Consider the following 27,217-nt stretch of genomic DNA (forward strand, 5'->3'; position numbering starts at 1 on the left):
AGTCCATTTAGATGTAGAAAGGATAGAGATCAGAACGTAATATTCTGGAAAAAATAATGTAACTAAAACTGGGATGTAGAGAGGGGGAAGAAATCTTTGTGCAAGTTTCATTAGCAGGGACTCAACAGATACCCTCTAAAGCTGATAAGTCAAGTTGAGTGTTTAAGAATATTAATTTAAAACACTTGAAAAACCAAAGCTAGACTCTAAATATTCTAATTCAATTAGAAAACATGTACACACACACAAAAAAACACAGACTACACAGGGTAAACTAAAGATGACAGAACTAAGGCAAATATTTTTAGATCAGTGAATATAAATGGAATAAACTCACTTATTAAAAGAAAAGGATTCAATTATGGAGTGACAACAAAGGTTGAATAAAAAAGAATGAACACCTAAAAAAATCTGTCCTGATAATGTCAGATTTTTGAAGCAAAAACTCCAAAAAGAAAAAGAAAGGTGGAGAAATTGAAACCTATTATCTGTAGCCACTGTAAACTATTCCCTAAGAACAGATAAAATACCTTTGTGGTTTATTGTCCACAGACCATTTACAAAATATACATATTAGGCCACAAACAAAACTTCAGTGGACTTCTAAAAAGTAACAGTAATACAGACTAACTTCTCATTTCAAGGAGGTGGATTGAAAGCAGACTTCAGTTTCCTCACACCATATAAAAGTAAGAGCTACAGGGCACCACTTAAAATAAGAAGAGGACCTTTCAGTGGACTAAAAGGAAAAAAGCAGACAGGATCATGTTAAAGAGGGAGGCAGGAGCCAGCCCATGGCCGAGTGGTTAAGTTTGCGAGCTCTGCTTCAGCGGCCCAGGGTTTTGCTGGTTTGGATCCTGGGCACGGACATGGCACCACTCGTCAGGCCATGCTGAGGCAGCATCCCACATGCCACAACTAGAAGGACCCACAACTAAAATATACAATTATGTTCTGGGGGGATTTGGGGAGAAAAAAGCAGAAAGAAAAAAAAAAGATTGGCAACAGCTGTTAGCTCAGGAGCCAATCTTTAAAAAAAAACAAAAAAAGAGGGAGACAGAGCTTAGGTTCTGTGCAGGAGGATGCAGAAGATAATTGCTACAGGTAAAGGGAGCAACACTTTAGGATGATCCATACCTGAATTTCACTGAAACGAAGAGCAAGAGGGAGACCAGAAAAAGAAGCATCCAGGTAGGTCAAACCCTATATATCCCATCCTACACCTAAAGGAAAGATAAAAGCAGTACATGTGGGATCTTGGAATGGAGAAAGCACAGCCACTGAAATATCCATACACCAGCAGCATGGCCCATCCATCCCCCTGTCCTCAATGAAAACACTAGCAACCCCATATTGCACCCCCACCAAGCAGCCAGTCAAACAGAGGCAGCAATCTGTTCTCAACTAGATAGAAAAGTGGACAAATGTCAAACAGTTGACAAATATCAATAAAATACTCAACAAATGGAAGAACTTTCACACTTGGAAGGAGACTGACTACAGCAATCAGAACAAGACATCAAAATGAGTTTTTTACTAATTTTAGAGAAGAGAGAACATTGCACTCTTAAAGTAGGACTACCAGTTTCTTGGAAATGAAAAGAAAAAAATTTTAAATGAAAACCACAATCATTGAGCTGAGTGATAGAATGGACACATCTGAAAAGTTTTTGATTTGGAATGTTGACTGTGATGCTGGAGTAAAAACAATCCTTGTAGAAACCAGTAGAAATAATAGCCAGATAATTTCCAGAATTTTAGCTGTTTAAACAAATAGAATTATACACACAGGAAAAGGAATCAGCAAATTTTTTCTGGCCAGGTAGTAAATGTTTTAGGCTTTGTAGGTCTCTATCACAACTACTTAGCCCATTGTGGTATGAAAGTAGCCATAGATAATATGAAGCAAATGAATGCGGCTGTGTTCCAATAAAATTTTAATACTAGCCACTGACATATTAACTTCATATCATTTTCATGTCATTAAATATTCTTTTAATTTTTTTTTGAAATGTAAAAACGTAAAACTATTCTCAGCTAATGGGCCATACCAAAACAAGTGACGAGACAGATCTGGCTCACAGATTGTAGTCTGCCATTCCCTGTACTAGAGGTAAATTTTGGAACATAAGAAATAGAGAAAAACTGAAAATCTACCATAGAGGAAAAACAGATTTCCCACAAAGTGAACACAAAAAGAAATGGAACGATATCATTCAAATACAGCAAAGAAAATAACTTTGTACCTAGAATTCTGTCCCTATTTAAATGTGAGGGCAAAATAAAGACATTTTCAGACATTCAGAGATGCAAAAAGTTTACCACCCACCGATTATCTGTGAAAGAAATATTAAACAGTATTCTCCAGCAAGAAAGTGAATGTATCCTAGAGGAATACTGGGATGCAAGAAACAATCCTGAGCAAGAAAATTAGTAAAATTTCTCTTAGAACTAGGTAAATATTGATGATAGATACTGTTAACATAAGAGGAAAAGGAGAAAACGGTAATCTGTTATGAATCTTTACTAAAGTGGAAAATATAGACAGTGATATATTTCTCTAACAATGGCTAAAGTATGTTAGAAATTTAACGTCAATCACTAAAAGAATAAAAATGGAAAACTTTCTGATCACTTTTAGAAAAAGACAATAGGTTATTAATGCGAAGAAATTTAGTAAAGAAAACTCAATCTAGGAGTGATGTCAGCAGCATGGTGGCGTGAGCTCACCTGGGACTCTCCCCTCCAAATTACAACCAAAAAGAGCAACTGCTTTCCAACCAAGAAAAAAATCCTAATAACAGAAATCGTTGGAGACCCAGAGCAGCCAAATGACAGAGGGCAGAGAGGCTGGAGCTGCCCTTGGAGGAGCTGGAACCAGGTAGGAGAGAACTTCGCTCCCTCCCCTAGAGACTGGGATCGCTGCTGCAGCTGAGGGAAGGAGCGGGGGAAGGGCTGTGCATCTGGGGATCATCCAGGACTCCCACCGCCCATGCAGTGGAAACCCTCTGACAGGGGAAAGCTTTTGCCTGGGGGAACCCCAGGAGCCAGGGCCCCAGGAGACCAGAGAGCAAGAGCTGCTTGAAAGCGAGGTCTGCATGCGACAGAAAGTGCCCCTCCTCCTCCAACCCGCGCTGTGCACCCCCATCGCCGCTGAAGGCAGACGGCTCAGAATGTGTGGCTCTGGACCCCCATCTAGTGGCAACAGGCTCTAACTGCAACTGCATAATAGCATCATGTGCAAAAACCGCTCCTCTACCATCCAGCAATTTATAAAAGCTCCAGTCCGAAGGAAAACAGTAAAAATACAGAAGTATGCCCTGAGGATTTGGAAATGGGTAAACTAAGTGAAGATGAGTTCAAAATAACTATCATCAAAATACTCAATGAGGTAAAGGGACATACGGAGAAACAACTCAACAAGTTCTGGAGTTACTTCACAAAAGAGATTGAAACTATAAAGGAGAATCAATCAGAAATACTAGAGATGAAAAATACAGTGGATCAGAAAAAATAGAATACAGATTCCCTGAATGCCCGTGTAGACACCATAGAGGAGCAAATCAAAGCATAATCAAAGATAGACAGGCTGAATGGCTCCAGACAGAGGAAAAAAGAGAACTAAGAATTTAAAAAACTGAAGAAAATCTCAGAGAAATAGCTGACTCAATGAGAAAATGCAACTTAAGAATAATCAGAATTCCTGAAGGCATGGAAAAGGAAAATGGAGCAAAACGTGTACTCAACGAAATAATAGAACTTCCCAAATCTAGGGATTGAGAGAGGAATGTGTGTGGAGGAAGCTTTCAGATCTCCTAGATTTGTCAATGTAAAAAGACCTACTGCAAGGCATACAGTAGTAAAAATGGCAAAAATGAATGACAAAGAAAGAATACTGAGGGCAGCAAGGCAGAAGAAAAGAACCTACAAAGGAACCCCTATCAGTCCTTCAGCAGATTTCTCTACAGAAACCTTAAAAGCTAGGAGAGATGGGAGTGACATATTCAAAATTTTAAAGGATAAAAATCTTCATCCAAGAATACTTTATCCAGCAAAAATATCCTTCATATATGAGGGAGAAATTAAATCTTTTCCAGACAAACAAAAGCTAAGGGATTTTGTAGTCACACGACCTCCACTACAAGAAATCCTCAAGAAGGTTCTCATACCTGAAATAAGAAAAAAAGGGAGAAAGGGGTCACAAAACACAGAGCAGGGAGACAGATAGAATCTGAATAGAATAGCAAATATTCAACTATAGCATTAGGATAAAGGGAAGTAAATCACCAAAGCAAAGACAATCTTATCACTCTAACCACAAACTCACAACACAAAGTGGAGTAAGAGATGAAAATAATAATTTAGGAGGGGAGGAGGGAAGGAACTGAAACAGTCTAGGCTAAGAAAGCAAGAGACCACCAGAAAATGGACTATGTTATACATGAGATTCTGAATACAAACTTCAGGGTAGCCACTAAACTGAAAAACAGAACAGAGACTCAAAATATAAATAAGGAAAAATCTAAGAAACCCAGTATAAGAAACTGCAGAAGTCAATGGGTAGGCTAAAACATACAGGACGAGAAACAAAGGAAACACAGGAAAACCGGAAAACGAGCCACAGAATGACAGCATTAAGCCCTCATGCATCAATACTCACCCTCAATGTAAACGGATTGAACTCTCCAATAAAAAGACACAGAGTGGCAAAATGGATTAAAGAACGAGATCCTACAATTTGTTGCCTCCAGGAAACACACCTCAGCTCCAAGGACAAACACAGGCTCACAGTGAAGGGGTGGAAGACAATACTACAAGCTAATAGCAAACAGAAGAAAGCAGGTGTCACAATACTTATATCAGACAAAGCAGACTTCAAGATGAGGCAGGTAAAGAGAGACATAGAGGGCCAGTATATAATGACCAAAGACACACTTCATCAAGAAGAAATAACACTTATAAATATCTATGCAACCAACACAGGAGCACCAAAGTTCATAAAGCAACTATTAACAAACCTAAAACAAAATATCAAAAATAACGCAATAATAGTAGGGGACCTCAACACCCCACTCACATCAACGGACAGATCATCCAGACAGAAAATCAACAAAGAAACAGTGGAGCTAAATGAAAAGCTAAAACACTTGGCCTTAATAGACATATATAGAACACTTCACCCAAAAACAGCAGAATATACATTCTTCTCAAGTGCGCATGGGACATTCTCAAGGATAGACCATATGTTGGGAAACAGGGCTAACCTCTACAAATTTAAAAAAATTTAAATAATAACAAGCATCTTCTCCGATCATAATGCTATAAAGCTACAAATTAATTACAAGAAAAAAGCTACGAAAGGCACAAGGATGTGGAGACTAAACAATATGCTATTGAACAAGCAATGGATCATTGAAGAAATTAAAGAAGAAATCAAAAAATACCTGGAGACAAATGAAAATGACAACATGCCATACCACCTCATATGGGATGCAGCAAAAGCTGTATTAAGAGGAAAATTCATCGCAATACAGGCACATCTTAACAAACAAGAAAAATCCCAAATAAGCAATCTTAAACTACACCTAACTGAATTAGTGAAAGAACAAACAAAGCCCAAAGTCAGCAGAAGGAGAGAAATAATAAAAATCAGAGCAGAAATAAATGCTATTGAAACTAAAAAGGCAGTTGAAAGGATCAATGAAACAAAGAGCTGGTTCTTTGAGAAGAAATTGACAAACTCCTAGCCAGACTTACAAAGAAAAAAAGAGAGAAAGCTCAAATAAACAAAATCAGAAATAAAGGAGGAGAAATAACAACAGACTTTGCAGAAATACAGTGGATTATAAGAGAATACTACAAAAACTAGATGCCAGCAGAATGGATAACCTAGAGGAAATGGACAAATTCTTGGACTCCTACAATCCCCCAAAGCTTAGTCAAGAAGCAGCAGACAATTTCAACAGACCAATCACAAGGAAAGAGATTGAAACAGCCATCAAAAGCATCCCAAAGAATAAATCCCCAGGACCAGATGGCTTGCCTGGGGAACTCTACCAAACTTTCAGAGTGCATTTAATACCTATCCTTTTCAAGCTATTCCAAAAAATTAGGGAGGATGGAACACTTCCTAACACATTCTACGAGGCTAACATCATGCTGATACCAAAGCCTGACAAGGACAGCACGAAAATGGAGAACTACAGGCCAATATCACTGAGGAACATAGATGCAAAAATTCTCAACAAAATTTTGGCAACCAGACCTCAGCAATTCATCAAAAGCATCAAACATCATGATCAAGTGGGATTCATATCAGGGACACAGGGATGGTTCAACATCTGCAAATCAATCAACCTGATATGCCACATCAACAAACTGAGGAATAAAAACCACATGATCATCTCAGTAGATGCAGAGAAAGCATTTGACAAGATCCAACAGCCATTTATGATAAAAACTCTGAAGAAAATGGGGATAGAAGGGAACTACCTCAACATAATAAAGGCCATAGATGACAAATCCACAGCGAACAACATACTCAGTGGGCAAAAACTGAGCACCATCCCCCTGAAAACAGGAATGAGACAAGGATGCCCTCTATCACCACTCTTATTTAACACAGTACTGGAGGTTTGGGCCAGAGCAATTAGGCAAGAAAAGGGACTCAAAGGAATCCAAACAGGGAAGAAGTGAAACGCACTCTTTGCAGACAACATGATCTTATATATAGAAAACGCCAAAGAATCCATTGGAAAATCTTTAGAAGTAATCAACAACTCCAGCAAGGTTGCAGGGTATAAAATCAATTTACATGAATCAGTAGCATTTCTATACTCTAATAACGAACTAACAGAAAAACAACTCAAGAACACAATACCATTCAAAATCGCAACAAAAAGAATAAAATACCTCGGGGTGAATTTAACTAAGGAAGAGAAAGACTTATACAATGAAAATTACAAGGCTTTTCTGAAAGAAATGGATGACGACATAAAGAGATGGAAAGATATTCCACGTACATGGATTGGAAGAATAAACATAGTTAAAATGTCCATTCTACCTAAAGCAATCTACAGATTCAGCGCCATCCCAATCAGAATCCCAATGACATTCTTTACAGAAATAGAACAAAGAATCCTAAAATTCATATGGGGCAACAAAAGACCACAAATTGCTAAAGCAATCCTGAGAAGAAAGAACACAGCTGGAGGCATCACAACCCCTGACTTCAAAACATACTACAAAGCAACAGTAATCAAAACAGCATGGTACTGGTACAAAAACAGGTGCACAGATCAATGGAACAGAATTGAAAGTCCAGAAATAAAACCACACATCTAAGGACAGCTGATCTTCAACAAAGGAGCTGAGGGCATACAATGGAGAAAAGAAAGTCTTTTCAACAAATGATGCTGGGAAAACTGGAAAGCCACATGTGAAAGAATGAAAATTGACCATTCTTTTTCACCATTCACCAAAATAAACTCAAAATGGATCAAAGACCTAAAGCTGAGACCTGAAACCATAAGGCTTCTAGAAGAAAACGTAGGCAGTACACTCTTTGACATCAGTATTAAAAGGATCTTTTCAGACACCATGTCTTCTCAGACAAGGGAAACAATAGAAAGAATAAACAAATGGGACTTCATCAGACTAAAGAGCTTCTTCAAGGCAAAGGAAAACAGGATTGAAATAAAAAAACAACCCACTAACTGGGAAAAAATATTTGCAAGTAATACATCCGACAAAGGCTTAATATCCATAATATATAAAGAACTCACACAACTCAACAACAAAAAATCAAACAACCCGATCAAAAAATGGGCAGGAGACATGAACAGACATTTCTCCAAAGAAGATAAACAGATGGCCAATAGGCACATGAAAAGATGTTCATCATCGCTGTGCATGAGGGAAATACAAATCAAAACTACACTAAGATATCACCTTACACCCATTAGAATGACAAAAATAACTAAAACAAATAGTAACAAATGTTGGAGAGGTTGTGGAGAAAAAGGATCCCACATACACTGCTGGTGGGAATGCAAACTGGTGCAGCCACTATGGAAAACAGTAGGGAGATGCCTCAAAAAATTAAAAATAGAACTACCATATGATCCAGCTATCCCACTAGTAGGTATCTATCCAAAGAACCTGAAATCAGCAATTCCAAAAGTCCCATGCACCTCTATGTTCATTGCAGCATTATTTACAATAGCCAAGACGTGGAAGCAACCTAAGTGCCCATCAACAGATGATTGGATAAAGAAGATGTGGTGTGTGTGTGTATATACACACACACACACACACACACACACACACACACACACACACACAATGGAATACTACTCAGCCATAAAAAAGAAGAAAATCGTCCCATTTGCAACAACATGGACGGACCTTGAGGAAATTATGTTATGTTAAGTGAAATAAGCCAGATAGAGAAGGACAATCTCTGTATGACTCCACTCACATGAGGAATTTAAACATGTGGACAAAGAGAACACATTAGTGGCTACCAGGGGAAAGATGGGGTGGGGGGTGGGCACAAAGGGTGAACGGGTGCACCTACAACACGACTGGCAGACAATAATGTACAACTGAAATTTTATAAGATTGTAACCTATCATTAACTCAATAAAAAAAATAAAAAACAAACAAAAAAGAAAACTCAATCTACTAAAACACAAGTATGTTAATCAGCAAGTGACCTAAACCCTAAACTCAACTCCAACTGCCACAAGCAAAAAAAAAAAAGCATAAGCAAAAAGGAAGTTATTGGCTCATAGAACGGAATAGTCCGAGGATAGTACTGACTTCAGTGACTCAGATTTTATCTCTTTCATCTTTTAGATAATGATTTTCTTTCATTCTTCAGCAAATTTTTCATATGTGGTAGCAAGATGATCACCTGATAGCTTCAAGTTCAAATAAAAGAGAAAATCCCTTTCTCACAAGTTCCAACAAAAGTCCACAATTTGTGTCCTTTTTACTGTAATTGGCTTGATTTGAGTCCAATCCCTAAACCAACTCCTCAAGGAGTTAGGCTGAGAACTAAGCTTGGACATGAGTCAAGTCCATCAAAACAAGATGTTTTCCCAAGGAAAACTGGGGAAATCAGAGAATATGGCCAGAAAGAGGAGGAGTGGTATAGTGAAAAAGAGAACAACACATGTGCACCACAGGAAGGAAGAAGAGACAAAAAGGTAAAGAGAGTATAAAATAAATAGCCAGAATAAGTCCAGATATGGTATCAATCACAAAACTCAAATTGAATTAAAAATCCAATGGAATACTATTCTTAAGATTCATACCTAACACAGAGGTAACAGTCGAATAGTAACGAGAAAATAAGGTATGGCAATATTAATGAGACAAATAGAATTCAAAGCTTGAAAAGAGACTTATCAGTATTTCAACAGTTGGCCATGAGAATAAGTTATGAACTTTATGCAATATGTAAAACAAATCTGGTAGAAAAACAGGGAAAAAAATTGACAAATCCAGTCATGTAAAATCAACAAATCAAATAGGCCAAAAAAATAAGAATATAGAATTAGTAAGCTTTCACAGAGGTACTCAAAACTATACTTGGTATCCAACAAATACATGTGAACCACCACAAAAGTGCCTGTTTATTAAGCCACAAAGGTAATTGCAACAAATTTCTTTTAATTGATAGCATATAGGCCACAATTATTATTTAAAATGTAACCAGAAATTAATAACAAAAAACAACAAAATGCACATATCTGGGAAGTTAAAATTTTTTTTAATTTAAAATAACTGTTAAGCTAAAGAGGAACTCAAAATACAAATTATACTCTTTTTAGAACCAGGTAAGGAAAGCATTATATTTATTAGAATCTACAGGATATGGACAAGGGGAAATTTGTAACTGGTAGACTGAAAGAAATGAATGAGGCTATCCTCTCAAGATGCATGTAAAAGGATGACAAAGTGGGGCCACATAAAAGACATACAAGGAAGAAAACAATTTTATTTAAACAAAAATAAATCTGTTAATTTACACACACACACAGCGTACTATGTGCCAAGCACTATTCTGAATATTTTAATTCATTGTATGCTCACCAAAACTCTATTTTGTAGATGCCTTTATCCCCATTTTACAGATATGAAAACTGAACCACAGAACATTAAATAATTTGTCAAATCTACCAGTATATAAAAGAATACATCATAAGTAAGTGGGTTTTATCCCAAGATTGTAACAGTGGTTCAACTTTACAAAATCTGTCATTGATAGATTAAAGGAAAAACAAAAACATAAACTGATTCTTTGAAAACATGTCATAAAATTTAATATGTTTTCTAGTTTGGGAAGAAAAATCTTAAAACTAAGCAAACTTAAGAAGAGCACCTCCTTAACAGGTAAAGGGTATTAATCCCGTATCCCAGAAATAAACAGCTAAAAATATAATAGGAAAAAAATTCCCATTTGTAGACAGACATTTCACCCAGGAAATAAACATGAAAATTCGCACTTCATCAACCACTAACATGTAGTAGCCAGATATAACAATTTTAAATGTATATGTGCCTAACAGCAGAACTCCAAAATACACGAAACAAAAATTGCCAGACAATTCAACAATTACAGTTGGAGATTTCAACACTCCTCTTTCAGTAACTGAGAGAGCTAGAGACAGTCAGTAAGGATACTGAAGAATTGAACAACACAGTCAACGTATTTGATCTAATCAATATATAGAGAACACTCCACAAAACAACAGCAAAATATACACTTTTTTTCAAGTGCACACGGACCTTCTCCAGGACAGACCATAAACAAGATTCAATAAATTCTGATGGATTATAGTAATATAAAGTATGTTGTCTGACCATAATAGAATTAAATTAGAAATCAATAACAGAAAGAATTCTGGGAACCCCAAAATATTTGGAAATTAAATAACACACTTCTAAGGACATATGCGTCCAAAGAAGAAACCACAGGAAAATTTAAAATTATCTTGAGATGAATAAAAATAAAAGAACTTACATGTATGGAGTGTAGTTAAAGCAGTGCTTAGAGGAATATTTATGGCTCAGAAAGGTGTAATATCAATAAAATATATGCTTCCACCTTAAGAAGCTAGAAAAAGGAAGAGCAATCCAGACTCAAAATAAGTAGAAAGAAGGAAATAATAAAGATCAGAATAGAAATCCATGAAATAGAAAATGGGAAAACAATATGAAAGAATTGATGAAACCAAAAGTTGGTTCTTTGGAAAGATTTACCAAAAAAAACAAAGATAAATCTTTAGCTAGCCTAAGAAAAAGAGAGAAGGCATAAATTAACAAAATGAGGATTGAAGCAGGAAGGCATCACCACAGACACCACAGAACTTAAAATAATTATAAAGGAATATTATGAACAACTTTATCCCAGTAAATTTCACACCTGAGATGAAATGGGACAAAACCCTAGAAAAACTCAAATTACCAAAACTGATTCAAGAAGAAGTAGAAAATCAGAATTGACTATATTAGGTAAACATACTGAATTAGTTATTAAAAGTCTTGCCCAAAAGAAAAGTCCAGGTCCAGATGGTTTCACTGGTAAATTCTGTCAAATAGTTAAGAAAAAAATAATACCAATCTTTCACAAATATTTTCAGAAAATAATAGTAGGAGGGAATACTTCCAAACTCATTTTATAAAGGCAATATTACCCTGATACCAAAGCCAAACAAAGACATCACAAGCAATGGAAGCTACAAACCAGTCTCTCTCATGAACATCAATATAAAACTTCTTACAAAATATTAGCATATCAAATCTAGCAACATCAAAAGGATTATACACTCTAAGTGGGGTTTATCCCAGGAAGGGAAAGCTGGCTTAACATCTGAAAATCTATTAATGTAATACATCATATTAATAGAATAAAGGACAAAAAACACACGCTCATCTCCAGAGACACAGAAGAAGCATTTGACAGAAATCCAACATCTATTCATAACTCCCACCCAAGTGAGGATAAAAGGGAACTTCCTTAATTTGATAAAAGACACCTACAGTTAACATACTTATGGTGAAAAACTGAATGCCTTCCGACTAAGATCAGGAACAAGGCAAGGATGTTTCTATTCCTCATCATTTCTACTCAGCGTTGTAACTGAGGGTCCTATCCTGTGCAGCAAGACAAGAAAAAGACATTAAAAGTATTCAGATTGGAAGAGAATAAGTAAAATTATCCATTCATAGATTATGTAACCTTTAAGTAGAAAATACTAAAAGATCTATGTAAAGCTACCAGAACTAATAAATGAGTTGGCAAGGTCTCAGAATACAAGCTCAATATACAAAAATCACCTGTATTTCCATATACTAGCAATGAACAATCAAATAGTGAAATTCAAATAAAAAGAATAATTCTATTCACAATAACATCAAAAATAATAAAATACTTAGGAATAAATATAACCAAAGAACTGTAATACCTGCACACTGAAAACTGGAAAACAGCGCTGAGAGAAATTAAAGCCATAAATAAGTAGGATTAGAAAGCTCAGTATTATTAAAAGGTCAGTTCTCCCCAAAATGATCTACAGATTTTAACCCATTCCTTAACAAAATCCCTTCAGGACTTTGTTGTAGAAATTGGCGAAGTGATCCTAAAATTTACATAGAAATACAAAGCACCTAGAATAGCCAAACACTTTTTCAAAAGAACAAAGTTGAGGGAGTTAGGCTGCCTGATTTCAAAACTTACTATATGTAAAGCAAACAATCATCAAGACATTGTAGCACTGATAAGCATACATATAGATCAATGAAACACTCAGGAAATAGAGCCTCATATACGGCCAATTAATTTTCAGCCAGAGGAGAAAGGATAGTCTTTTCAAAAATGATACTGAAATACTTGGATATCCATATGCAAAAAACAAAAAGAACCTCACATCATATACAAAAATAATTAACTCAAAATAGATAAGAGACCTAAGTATAAGAGCTGAAACTCTAAAGCTTCTAGAATAAAACATATGAGAAAATCTTTGTGACCTTGGGTTAGGCAAGAGCAATAATAAATATTCATAAATTGGACTTCCTTCAAAATTAAAAACTATTGCTCTTCAAAAGATAGCATTAAGAAAATGAAGAGACAAACTGGGAGAAAATATTTCCAAAACATCCTAATAAAGGATTCATATCCAGACCATATAAAGAACTCTTATAGCTCAATAATAAAAAGACTAATAACCTAATTTTTAAATGGACGAAAGATTTGATAAACACTTAACTAAGTTAGAGGTACAAACAGCAAATAGGTTTATGAAAAGATGCTTTACATCGTTAGACAGTAGGAAAATGCAAATCAAAACCACAATGAAATACAGAACACAGCCACTAGAACAACTAAAATCATCAGTTGACAACGTGTGGAGAAGCTGGAAGCCTCATACATTGGACTGATGGGGATGTAAAATTATATACCTCTTTAGAAAAGTTTGGCAATTTCTTAAAAAGTTAAACATACAGGAGCCAGCCCGGTGGCACAGCAGTTAAGTTCACACATTCCACTTTGGTGGCCCAGGGTTCACTGGTTCGCATCCCGGGTGTGGACATGGCACCGCTTGGCATGCCATGCTGTGGTAGGCATCCCACATATAAAGTGGAGGAAGATGGGCATGGATGGTAGCTCAGGGCCAGTCTTCCTCAGCAGAAAAAAAAAAAGGAGGATTGGCAGCAGTTAGCTGAGGGCTAATCTTGCTCAAAAAAAGTTAAACACACACTCTATCATATGAATCAGCTGTTCCACTCCTAGGAATCTACCCAAGAGAAGTGCTCACCCAAAGACTTGTACATGAATGTTTATAGCACCATTATCCATAGTAGCCCAAAACTGGAAATATACTATATTTTTGGATATTTAGTTTATCCATATAATGGAATGCTACTCAGCAATAAAAAAAGGAACAAACTATGGATAAACACAGCAACGTGGATGAATCTCAAAATAATTAAGACAAGTGAAAAAAGCTAGACAAAAAAAGAATATATTCCATTTTTACATGATTCCATTTATGTAAAATTCTAGAAAATACAAACTAATCTATAATCACAGCAAATTAGTAGTTACCTGGGGAGAGGGACAGTGATTATAAAGGGGTGTAAGGGGGTCAGCCCCAACAGCCTAGTGGTTAAAGTTCGGTACACTACACTTCAGTAGCCTGGGTTTGGTTCCCAGGTGTGGAACCACACCACTTGTCTGCCAGTGGCCATGCTGTGGCAGTGGCTCACATAAAAAAAGAGGAAGATTGGCAACAGATATTAGCTCAGGGTGAATCTTCATCAGGAAAAAAAAGGAGGAGGGCATGAGGAAACTTTGGTGGGGGCAGGGAATGGATATTTTTATGATCTTGATTGTTGGGATGCTTTTACAGGTGTATGTATACAAAAGTCAAAACTTATTAATTGTATACTTTAAATATGAGCAATTTATCTTATGCCAATTATACCTTAATAAATGAAAGAATACACGCCACAACATGGATGAATCTCTCAAAAATATCTGGGGCCAGCCTGGTGGCGCAGCAGTTAAATTCACATGTTCCACTTCCACAGCCCAGGCTTTGCTGGTTCCAATCCCGGGTGCAGATCTATGCACTGCTTGGCAAGCCATGCTGTGGCAGGCATCCCACATATAAAGTAGAGGAAGATGGGCACAGATGTTAGCTCAGGGCCAGTCTTCCTCAGCAAAAAAGAGGAGGATTTGCAGTGGATGTTAGCTCAGGGATAATCTTCCTCAAAAAAACAAAACAAACAAATATATATGTATCATTCTACATGAAACAAGCCAGACACTAAAGACTATATATTATATAATTCCATTTATATGAGATTTCTAGAAAAGGCAAAATGATAGAGCTAGAAAATAGATCAGTGGTTACCTACTTCTGGGAAGGAGAGTGGAGAGTGAACGCAAACAGGCACAAGGGAGAAGAGAGGCAGATGGAGAGATGAGAGTGTTCTAAAATTGGATTGTGGTGATGGCTGCACAACTGTATAAAGTTAGTGGAACACACTGAACTTCAGATCATTGAATTCTAGGGTATATAAATTATACTTAAATGAAATTGTTTTCTAAAAAGCAAGAGCCAAAAAAGTTTAGCTTATTAAATTAGCAGCAATTTTTTAAAAAGATGATTTTTTTTCTTTAAAGATTGGCACCTGAGGGGGCCGGCCCGGTGGCGCAGCGGTTAAGTTCGCACGTTCCGCTTCTCGGCAGCCCGGGGTTCGCTGGTTCGGATCCCGGGTGCGGACATGGCACTGCTTGGCAGCCATGCTGTGGTAGGCGTCCCACGTATAAACTAGAGGAAGATGGGCACGGATGTTAGCTCAGAGCCAGGCTTCCTCAGCAAAAAGAGGAGGACTGGCAGTAGTTAGCTGAGGGCTAATCTTCCTCCAAAAAATAAATAAATAAATAAATAAATAAATAAAGATTGGCACCTGAGTTAACAACTGTTGCCAGTCTTTTTTTTTTTTAATTCTTCTCCCCAAAGCCCCCCAGTACATAGCTGTATATTCTAGTTGTGAGAGCCTCTGGTTGTGCTATGTGGGACACCAGCTCAGCGTGGTCTGATGAGCAGTGCCATGGCCGCGCCCAGGATCCGAACCGGTGAAGCCCTGGCCCGCCAAAGCGGAGCGCGGGAACTTAACCACTTGGCCATGGGGCTGGCCCCCAAAAGAGATAATTTTTTTAACTATAATATTAATTCAGTAAATGTTTGCATTCCTGCTGTATACTAAGCATTATTGAATATTGGTGAACACAGACAGGATCCCTGCCTCAGCAGGGAAAACAGAAATTAACAAGTGTCTCAACTGCTCTCCCATAGAGGAAGGCCATGGCAGCAGCACCTCACTGCAGGCTCACTGTGGAGGAAGACAGGCTCTTTCAGACACTGCTGTAGAAGCAAATTGGCCCAACCTCCCAGGAAAGTAATTTGACAATATGTAGCAACAGCCTGAATTTATACCCTTCAACTCCCAATTCTAATTCTGGGTATCTACTATAAATAATCAGAAATTTGGATAGAATTGTTCTATCCAAACAATTGGCATTGGTCGCATGTAATTCTAAAACAAAAAATTCAAAGCAACACAAATGTACAACAGTCATAGTGTCATAGTCTAAAAAGAAGAGAAACTGATGGCAGCTGAAGAGAGTAAATAATTGGCTCAAGCAAAAGTTTTTTCTAGTTGTGGTACTGCTCAGAGAAGGTGTCAGTGTGTGTGTGGAGGGAGAGAGGAAAGGCAAAGAGATGCAGACGACAGTACAGGTGAGAGGTCACAAGAGGAGATGCAGAGAGCAGCTGTAGTGAAATTCAACCAGTGTATATGAGAGGCTTCTGCTGGACGCTCTTCTCGTGTTGTGGGAGATAAGGCCTACACAGAGCACATGTGGGTGACGAGGTCCCCAGGGGAGAGAAGGGTTACTACAGCCACAGCCTGTAGAGAGAGCACTAGACTGTCAACAAAGGAAAAGAAAGACCTGTTTACAGTCGTTAATAGCTGACTGACATGGTTCAAAAGCTAGGCCAGACCCAGAATTCCAAGGCTGTACCACACAGGGCTTCATCTCAAGAGGAATTACAAATTAGTCAGGATGAGTCTGTCAAACAGAAATTACAAGACTCAGATATTGAAAGGGAGGAAAATTGTAGTACTGTGGAAAGAGCAGAGACTCAGGAGCCAGACATATCTGGTTCCACGCACCACTCACCAGCTGGGCAGGTTATCTGATTCCTGAGGCTCAGTTTCAAAAGACAGCAGCAGCTACCTTCCAAGGTGGTTGTGACAATCTAAGATAATATATATAAACACCTGGTACATAGTAGATACCTGATAAGTAGTAGCAATTACTATATTACTATCCCTGTATGAGAGAGAAGCAATAAAACTTGATGGTTAAGAGCACAGAATTTGGAGTTAGATAATCCTAATAAGTTTAAATCCTTGCTCTATCACTTAGTAGCTGTGTAATCCCAGGTATCGAAGCCTCAGCATCCCCTATACAATGAGAATGCCATCTGCCGCACTGAGCTGTTTTAAGGATTCAATAAGACAATGTATATAATCTATATATTATGCCCTTAGGCAGAGTGCCTATGTAATCAGTAGACAGTGGCTAATATTACTACCACTTCTATGATCTTGGCCACATTACATAATCTCTGAACTAGAATATCATCAGTTTTAATATTAGCATTCCACTACCTACCTTGTCCCCTTCATTCCCAGGGGACAGAACATGGCACACAGCTGTCACACAGTAAATATCTGTTGCATGAACAGCAGGACTGTACTGAGAATTAGACATAATGTTTATAATGTGCCTAACAGTATCTGGCATATAACTGCTGGGAAAAATGGAGCTACTTGTTTTTCCACTAGAACATGGGCTTCTCCAGAAGAACCTTGTTATATTCATCTTGTAATCCTAACGCCTGGCAGACTGGTAGGGACGTAGGAGAGCCTCAGCAAATGTTTACTGAATGGCGCAGAAGGCAGCAATAATCTAGAAGCCACTCTCTCTACAAGGATAACTGTAGGAGCCCAGACAACTTGACCCTCCAGAAACAACTTGAAATCCTCCATCAACTTTACCCTCTAACAGCAGTCATAGGTAGCCTTTGGGCCAAGTGCTTGCACCTCATGATTCAAGGCTGGTACTTAGATAATGCCTTCAGTAAGTAACCTAGTGATGACTCCCGATTTCAGTGAAGTGAAAGAGGGCCAAGGGTCTCCACAGGTATGAGGCTGCAAACGTTGTTAATTATCACATCTAGCACACAACACGATCACGGCATATACCTGCATCTGTGAAATTCTACCAAGGTAATGAATGGTCATAGGAGAAACCAGAAAGATAAACCTATTCAACTAAACGTGTCACCTATATGAGGATAACAGGTTATGATACCGATTTCTTTTTATAATTAACCTTTTTATGGTTTCTGCAATAAGAGTAAGTTAAAAACTCCACAAAAATTATGTAAAGCAGGCTAAAGGGTCCTCCATGTTGCTATCTTAAGAAACTTGAGACCTGCAAGAATCAGAAACACGCTTTTCTGCCGGCCTAATACTGGATTACTTCAGATGTTGAGCTGAGTGTTCTACATTATGTTAAAAATACTGTCTTACAGGATATTCTCATGTTTCACCAACAGCTTTGCATTTGATTAATCTAGATTAAACACAGTTTTCTTTTTTATTTTGAGAGTCTTTATCTGATTAGTAGAGAAACACAGGCTTGCTGCAGAAAAGTTGGAAAATATAGAGATTAAAATCACCCTTGGTTCAGTCAGCCAGAGATAACCATTATTTACACTTTGGTATATTTCCTTTTGATGCTTAGTGATACTAGTGTGTTCAAAATATGACTTTTAATGCTCCACAGTGTTCTCTCAAGCAGTGACTCACATCCATTTCCCTAGTATTGAACATTTAGATAGTTTAGAAGAATTGGTTTCTACTGAATTTTTTAAAGGTGTTTTTTTTCCTTTATATTAAATATAAACTTAGATGAAATATTCTTTGTAAAAGTTCTACATTTACTTCCATCCGTACTGGAAAATAAGGCACCGCAGGCAAAGGCGGCCAGCAGAAATGCACCAGAGCAGTCTTCCGGGGATGCAGCTAGTGTGGGGCAAGTCTGCAGTAAGAGCTTGTGTGGAGCCTGACTGTCCTCGATGACGGGGAAGAATTTCGCGGAGGAGCAGGGATAATGGGGGTGGAGGCTGTGCATATGTGTGTATATTAGGGCTTGGGAAAAGAAAAAGAAGGAATGACAGAGATTAATGTTCCAAAGCATGAGTTATAATCTTAAAAGTAGAATAATTCTGAGTCTTTTTTTTTACAGTGCTCAGTAAATAGAGCCTTTATATGGAACTGAAGTTAATATGTTTTAATTTTCTCTGCATTCAACAAAACAAATCAAAGCCCAATTTTAATTTATTTCAATAGATAGTCACTGGTACCTACTCTGTGCCAGGCACTGTGATTGGTAATAAAAACAAATGAAATCCTGTCCCTCCCTTCAAGTTCATAATTAGAATATATTTAACCCAAATTTTTATACTATCTACATCCAGAATAACTAAGAATTAACAACTGATGGCTCATGACCCTGGGCAACTGCATGAAATCCTCAGCCATCAAAAATGAAGTGAGGGACCGGCCCCATGGCCTAGTGGTTAAGTTCGCACACTCCACTTCAGTGGCCTGGGTTCACGGGTTGGCATCCCAGGCGCAGACCTATACCACTCATCAGCCATGCTGTGGTGGCAACCCACATATAAAATAGAGCAAGACTGGCACAGGTGTTAGCTCAGGGCTAATCTTCCTCAACAACAACAAAAAAGAAGTGAGATCAACTTTCTGAGGTAGGAAAGTGGGTGGTACATATTAGGAAACTTTAACAAGAGTTGAAACAAAAGATTTTCTAGTCACTGAATGGAACAACAGGGAAATTGATTGAACCAAATATCCAATTTCCAAAGTATTTCAGTTAATCCATTTTATATAAATAGTGTAGGATTCCATTTTTAATTTAAAAGTATAAAGGTAAAATTCATCCACTCCTATTTCTAAAGCATTATAGACTCCAAACTACAGACCTACTTAACATTTTATTTTATGCTTATAGCCATCATGTCTTGATTTCCTCAGACAAGCCCTGAATCAAATACTCCATATCCCTTTGCTCCTGTCTATAGTCAGAATCCCAAAACTGGAATCAAATAATTCCCAGACAACACCCTGAAACTGCATACATGTCCTCTGTCAGACCATGTATGTGCCGGTCATTATTTCTGCTCATTCCAGCTATTTGCCTTCCATCCCAGGAATCTACAAAACCAGCCTTAATACTTTTGTCCAGAAATTGCTCATCTGAAAGGGAAAACTTACTTAGGGAAACAGGTTGCTAAAGGCAATCATATTGCTAGCAAAAATAACAGGAACCTAAGACCGGTCTAGTGGTATAGCAGTTAAGTTCACACACTCCACTTTGGCAGCCCAGGGTTCGCAGGTTTGGATCCTGGGTGAGGACCTTGCACTGCTCGTCAAGCCACGCTGTGGTGGCATCACACATAAAATAGAAGAAGATTGGCACCAATGTTAGCTCAGCAGCAATCTTCCTCAAGCAAAAAGAGGAAGATTGGCAACAGATGTTAGCTCAGGGCCAATCTTCCTCACCAAAAAAATAAATAACAGGAACCATTATTTTCCCTTATGCTAGCAATACTATGTTAATACTAATAAGATAAAGAATTTTTTCTCAGTTTGATACCTAGGATTTACAGTGAACCATTTGTGAACGCTATGAGTTCTGCTTTAATCCTCTGACCCCTCTACTCATTTAAAAATGGCCAGTTAAATTAACAGAGAATAACTCATAAAATAATCTTCATTTGAGCCCAGAGGAATCCCGGTGACCTACAAGTAAACCTGGAAGGGGTCATTTAGAAGGAATCAGTTAACACTGTCTGTCCCTCAGGAATTCCTGGAGAACAGGATAAAGAATAAGTCTCTTACAGTTTTGACTTTAGTGACTTCAGGGTGACTTCTGCACGCTCACCATTTTACTGACTCTAGCCTTCCCCAGCAACTCAACACATCATTTCACAGGAGCATTATAACATCACTTTTCATTCAACAACTCATTTTAAGGACCTAGTGCCAGGCACTATATTATAGCCCAAGGAAATTAAGAGAGTTACAAAACGAACATTTTAGAGTCAAGTGGGGGAGACACACATTTAATTATATAATTATGAAGGAAACAAATAGGGTGAACTAATAATGGAGAGAGGCTTGCAACTTAGGGTGCCAAGAGAAGAATTTCCTAAAGAGGTGATGAGAATCTAAAGGTTGAGAAGGAAAAATAGCTGCAGTGGCTCTAAGGCAGGAAACAATGTGTTGAGGACATTTTAAAAGGTCAGTTAGCTGGAGTATAGTGGGCAACAGAGGGAAATGTGGCTGGAAAGATTAGCAGGGGCCTAGATCATGCAGGGTCCAGGGAAGCTATTGAAACGAGTTACACAAGGAAGTAATGTAATCCCACTTACGTTTGTTGAATATTGCTCTGCTAGATCAGTAGAGGTGCAAGAAGCAGGGAGACAAATAAGAACGCCATTACAGACATCCAAATAAGAGAGGTGGTAGCTCAGGCACTGGGAATCAGGAAGCTTTTAAATGACATCTCAGATTAAAAGATGAGCACAAGTTAACCAAAGAGGGAAGGGCACTGCAGGCCACTCAAAAACATGTACAGTGGCATTAGGTCCCAAGACTGTAACCCATTCTGACACGGTAAATAGCCTTGTATGGCAGTAGCACAGGACATGACAAGAGTGAAGGCAGGAAGACCAGTTTTTAGAAAACTATTGCAGTAATCCAAGCAAGAAAGTATTATGACGCCCTGAACTAAATCAGTGGCAATGGAGAGGAAGAGGCAGGACTGTATCCATATGGTGTTGAAAGTGGTAGGAAAGACTAGCTGGATTTGAAGAGGGGAGGGAAGAGGAACTTGAGTTAACTAGGTTTCTGGCTTTGAGTGCTTAGATTATGGTGCTACTCGCTAAAATAGAGAGAACTAGGAGTGTGGGAAGGATGAGCTCAGGTTTGTACATGCTGCCATACTGGAAGACTCGTATAGTAGGCAGTCGGACACATGGCAGTCTTCAACTTAGAACGAGGCTGAGGCTGGACATGTACATTTAGAAGCCACAGGTGAACAAGTGGTAGATAAAGCTCTGAGAAAGACTGCTTGCTCAGGGAAGTACAAAATGAGACGAGCTTAGTCCAGAGCCCTGGGATGTTCTGACTCTGAAGGGCCAAGTTAGAGCAGGGTTTTCAATAGTAGCACTGATGTTTGCAGCTGTATAATTCTGTTTGAGGCGTTGTCTGACACATTGTAATATGTTTAGCAACATCCTCGGCCTCCACCCACTAGATGCCAGTGAGACCCACTGAGTTGTGACAATCAAATGTGTCTCCAGACACTGCCAAATGTCTCCTTAGGCGGGGTTATCATTCCCAGTTGAGAACCACTGAGTCAGAGTAAGAAGTCTCTCCAGGATACTGACAAAAGGCTCTGAATGAGCTCCCTCAATCCATAAGATTCCTCCAGAGTCTCTGTGCATAGTACTGCTCTTGGTGCCTTGAGAGTACAAAAGAAATGCAAGTGATGTTCCACTATATCCAACCCAGAGGGCACTAGAATCTCTCTATGTACTAGTTAGATCAAATCCATTGCTAGGAAATCACATTTCTGGTATGAGCCTACAGTGGGGGAAAATACGTATTCTTTTGTAAAACTTTTATTCACAGGTTACATAAAATATTTGTGACCCTGCTCCACAATGCAGGCTTAGGTGTCTCTCTCCTGCTGCAGTAAGCCCCAGCACTTCTCCGTCATGAAAATAATACCTAACATTTTCCAAGAGTTTCTGATTTATAGGCCCTCTCACCTAATCTCCAGTCAGCCTCCCACTCAAGGAACAGGAACTGCTATTTATTATCTCATTAGCTGAGGAAACTGATGCAGAGGGGTTAAGTAACATGCCAAAGTCACATTAAGTGATCAAATTGAGACTGGACCTGACTTTGGAGTCTGACTCCAAAGCCCATGCTTTAAGGCTAAACCACTTAACCATTATTAACCACAGATGGCCTCCATTAGGCTACAAGCTCTGTGAGGAAGGGGCCGGGTTAGTCTTTTTCACCATTGTATTCCTAGCATTTGGCTCATGCTTAGCAACAGGAGCTCAAATATTTACTGAATGAGTCTCAGTTCAGACTTAACTCTTTAATTTATTCCCAGATCTGCACTGAGGTGTTTAAGATACTGAGAGCTCACAAACAGCAAGTTAGGGCACCAAGGGGAAGAAAATATCTTCCACTCTGACAGGAAGTAAAGTCAGTGTCGGGGCCAGCCCAGTGGCATTGCGGTTAAGTTCACACGTTCCCCTTTGGCGGCCTGGGATTCGTCGGTTCGGATCCTGGGCGCGGACATGGCACCGCTTGTCAAGCCATGCTGTGGCAGGCGTCCCACATATAAAAAAAGCAGAGGAAGATGGGCACGGATGTTAGCTCAGGGCCAGTCTTCCTCAGCAAAAAGAGGAGGATTGGCAGCAGATGTTACCTCAGGGCTAATCTTCCTCCAAAAAAACAAAAAACAGTGTCTGACACGGCATTGCTAGAATTTTGTTTCCAGAAATGGAGACTACCATCAACCCTTCACTTCCATTAAAGCAAAGTTACCCTCTTTATTGCCTCCTTATCCAGCACGCCAGCTACATTGAGGCCTCAAGGAGATGAGGGAAGAGTGGAAACAAATTAAGTATGGGATGGAGTATTTTTTGCAAAATGACCCAGCTGTAAATAATTTTTGATAGGCTCATAAACTGGTACTCAAGGGTAAGTATTCCAAACATCAGATAGCCTTTTTTTTTTCCCCCAACATTCTCTACCCTCTATTCAAAAATATTTTAGGAAGTTGAATAGGTGCCACCTACTAGGTATACCTGTCTCAGCATATTTTTCCTCACTAGCCAGCCTGGGTTCCTTTTTCATAAAGGCACTATATATCCAGAAATTTCTGCGGTGTTGTGGAAAGGCCTCGCAATGGTAACAAGGCTAAGCCAATGATGCCAGATACTATTACAACAGACATTGCTAATTGGTCATGTATATTTTTCTGGGCTCAGATGTAGTCTTAGAATATTTAGCAGTTTAATACTTCAAACAGCCATCACTCCCATGAGATAAAATTTTGTCATCGCTGCCTAAAGGCACCCTCAGGGGTAGCCTGGAGATTATGGAATTCAGGGGATACCAGTAACCTCTAAAGGGGAGTGAGCAGAGGGAATATGCTGTGGAATTCTGGAAAGAATGGGAGGAAATCCACGAATGGACTTAGTCTGCTCTATGTACACACTTGCACATCTAAATGCACTTCCTGGAAGCCATGGAAGTTATAAAGCAATTTGAGAGTTGAGAAAGTTCCCCACTCTGCATGGAAGACACTTCAATGAAAGCATTCATGTAAAGCTCATACTTAATGGACCTCACACCCTCCCTAATCTAGTGTCATCCATAATGCTCCCATTCCCACCTAAGCTCTGAGGAAAGCTTGATACAGCACATTTTCAACAAATTCCAACATGAACTTGGGTTTTAAGGAACAGGGAGAATGTGTTTTCTGTTCCAGAGCCTTGTCTCCTCCAGGGTGGCTCAGTTGTTTGTTTAGAGATGCCATTTAGCAACTGAGGGTACTTTTGCAAGCTGGTCTTCACTCTCTAGTTTACCATATGGATTTCTACCCAAACATTAACTTTTTAAAAAAATCAGTAACTCACTTTTGCTTTGTTCTTCCAGCTCCTTTGAAGATTATGAAACAGAGGAACCTGCCTCTCCCTCTGAAATTGGAAACAAAGGCAACAAAATAGTAACCTCAAGCCTTTCAGAGAAATGTGGAAAGCTTCAGTCTGTGGATGAAGAGTAACTGCCAATTATCTACGTGAAAGCGAGATATATATTTTAAATGTTTTCTTGTGAAGAGATGCTCTAGTTTGCATACTGCTTTTAAAAGGCTTTGATTTCTGCAAGTGTATCTGTACTAGGAACTTTAAAACATTTTTAACCAATAGGTCTGGATACACATACTCAATTTGGGAGACTCCTTCAATTTGCCTCAGACCTCTTAGTTTTTTTCCTCGGAAGCAGATATGATGATATGTATCACCTTCCAAAGTCTGTGAATCAGCACTCTTCACCCCTGAATTACCAAGGATCTCTGGGGACAGTGCCAAGCAGTTTCTGCACCAAAGCAGGAGTTGCCTCTGTTGTCCAGCATCCCTGAGGCCCCTGAGGGCTCCTATGGAATCCAGGAGAATCCTTCGCTTGCAGAAAAATTCTGGAACTTGAAAAAGCAGTAAGGGCCTCCAGAACTGAATTAGCCCTGGTAATAAAAGCACTGCCAAAACATCTCAGAGACTTCTTTTAATTATGTGTGTACTGGAGTTCAAAAATCTTGAACTTACTTGGTTTAATGTAATTTCACAATGACCTGCCAAACTGCTAGTCACTTTACATGCTCAGGTATTGTAACCACGGGGCCTTCCAACCTTGCTGGCAAGCTCTGAGTAATCCTTCCCTATCCTGACTGTGGATCATATGTATAATTCGAAGAAAAAACTTCTTAAATGAAAACAACTACAGAATTTGACCCATACTTGAAAAAAAAAAAAAGTTTCCTTTTAATTTGCCTAACATTTGTAGAGAATTATGGCATAATTTGTTAAGCTCTGAATCAGTTGATGCCCCATCTACAGTTCCTATCAGAAGGCCTACTTGAAGAATTAAATGATAGATGAAAATTCTTAGTAGACATATTCCTTTCATCACATAATATTACATCAGGCCAATAGTAAAGGCCTCAGTCTAAACATTATGCCGTACTTTCATGCTGAACAGAAACTATTCCCAATATTCCATCCACCTCAATATTTATCACAAAAATGGAGGAAAACAGTGATGCCACCCATGAGAGCGAGCTATTTCATGTTTACTACAGTGGTAGATGCGTTCATTACAGAATTCTACATTTTTCAGCAAGCCACAATGCAGCCAAATCCTGTAATATCCTTGAAGATGAAATTGACAATAAACTATTAAAAAGGATGGAAATTTCTGGTAGTGTAAGTAAAAGAAATCCTCAGATAACTTTTTAATATCCGTCTCTGTCAAAGTCATCAACTTTTCCCTGGATTTTTTAACCACAAGTCCTGAATGTCAGAATAGCTTCCCTTCCCACCCTGCCTTGGTTGCCTTGCTGGTATGAAGGCCAAACATTGAAATAATCAAACCTTGGGCTATGGTAGGCAAAAAGTGGAGAAAAGGAGGATACAGGAAATGCACCATCCACTGGTACAGTAATAGAGTTAGCAATCCTTACTGTCCATATCCTATCAGTTTCCTGTTATTTTACCTTCAGAACTGATCTTCCATTTAACTGTTACAGAAGGGAATAACTATTAAAACTTAGTATCTAATAGTTTACAAAGAAGAACTAAAAGCTTAAAAGTGACTAAATTTTTAGGAAACACTGTATGCAATAACCTAAACACACTGGTAAATCATTAGGATTAAAAGTATTTATGTGATACATGAAATTTACCGTCTATCCCATCCAACCTTTACCAAGGAAGGAAAACAATTTTTTTAATTTCAGATTAAAATACTAAAAAGGTAATACTTTTTTAGATGCTAGATATGATTTTAAAGCTTTTATTATCCATAATGATCTCAACTATTTCTAAGACTCAGCAAAAAGTAAAAATAAAACTCAATTTTCCAATATACATTTGATTTTGTTGTTGGTTTTTTGTTTTTTTTTTTTTTTAAACCATTTGGCTTTTTTACCTTGTTTCTCCTTACTGAAGTCCTCTTGCTTTCGCTTTGGCAAATATTTGGTTTCAAAAGTCTGTAATTATACAAGTACAGCTACCAATATCATTCCATAAGTTTAGTTTAATATAGGTTACCCAAAGTATCACATTTTCAGACAGAAGAATGTGTTTCAGTGTACTCCTTTCTTAGAGTTGAATGCAAGAAATGTGAATTCTGAGGAACCAAGATAGTATATATTTCACTTTCTGGTAAAGATCATGCTGAATATAATCATTACTGCCCAATTGGAAATTTCAATTTGTTACAATATCCCAGACTCCTTGATAAAAGTTAAGTTGAAGGTTATGATAATCTTAATGCTAGTCAATGAAAAATGAGTTTCATAGCATTAACACTAACTCCCCAGGTATTCAAACTAATAAAATTCTGTATATTTTCCCTGCATCCTAACTATGTCATTGTGTACTGTTCAAAGTGTTCATAAAACTCTAGATTGATCAAATGATATAAGTCATTTGGCTCAACTTTTGGAAATGTTAAGGTGTGTTTGGGTGGAGAAGCCTGCATGATTTAACTTTTGTTTTTGGTTTTCCCCTTTTTGCAAAACTAAATAAAGACAAGTTGTCAAATATGAATCATGTTCACTAAGATAATCACTACATACTTTTGATTTTAATCACACTTACAACTCATTTTTATGTTTGAAAAAGTAACAGTGTAAACAAGCTTGAGTTTCAAAGAGAATAACTCTTTCAAC

At 38.2% G+C, this 27,217-nt stretch overlaps 1 protein-coding gene across 4 annotated transcripts in view; it reads left to right on the forward strand.

Annotated features, from left to right (window-relative positions):
* The window catches only part of PPP2R3A (protein phosphatase 2 regulatory subunit B''alpha), a 153,217-nt gene extending 126,122 nt beyond the window's left edge, over positions 1-27,095 (forward strand). For all 4 annotated transcript variants that reach the window (XM_023620966.2, XM_023620967.2, XM_070238178.1 and 1 more), the window contains one exon: positions 24,427-27,095. In XM_023620966.2, coding sequence (XP_023476734.2) covers positions 24,427-24,553 — 127 coding nt within the window. In that variant the 3' untranslated portion in view covers positions 24,554-27,095. The remainder of the gene's footprint in view (positions 1-24,426) is intronic.
* Positions 27,096-27,217: the final 122 nt, after the last annotated feature.

The sequence above is a fragment of the Equus caballus genome, chromosome 16 (assembly GCF_041296265.1).
Source record: "Equus caballus isolate H_3958 breed thoroughbred chromosome 16, TB-T2T, whole genome shotgun sequence".
In the NCBI taxonomy this organism is placed as follows: Eukaryota; Metazoa; Chordata; class Mammalia; order Perissodactyla; family Equidae; genus Equus; species Equus caballus.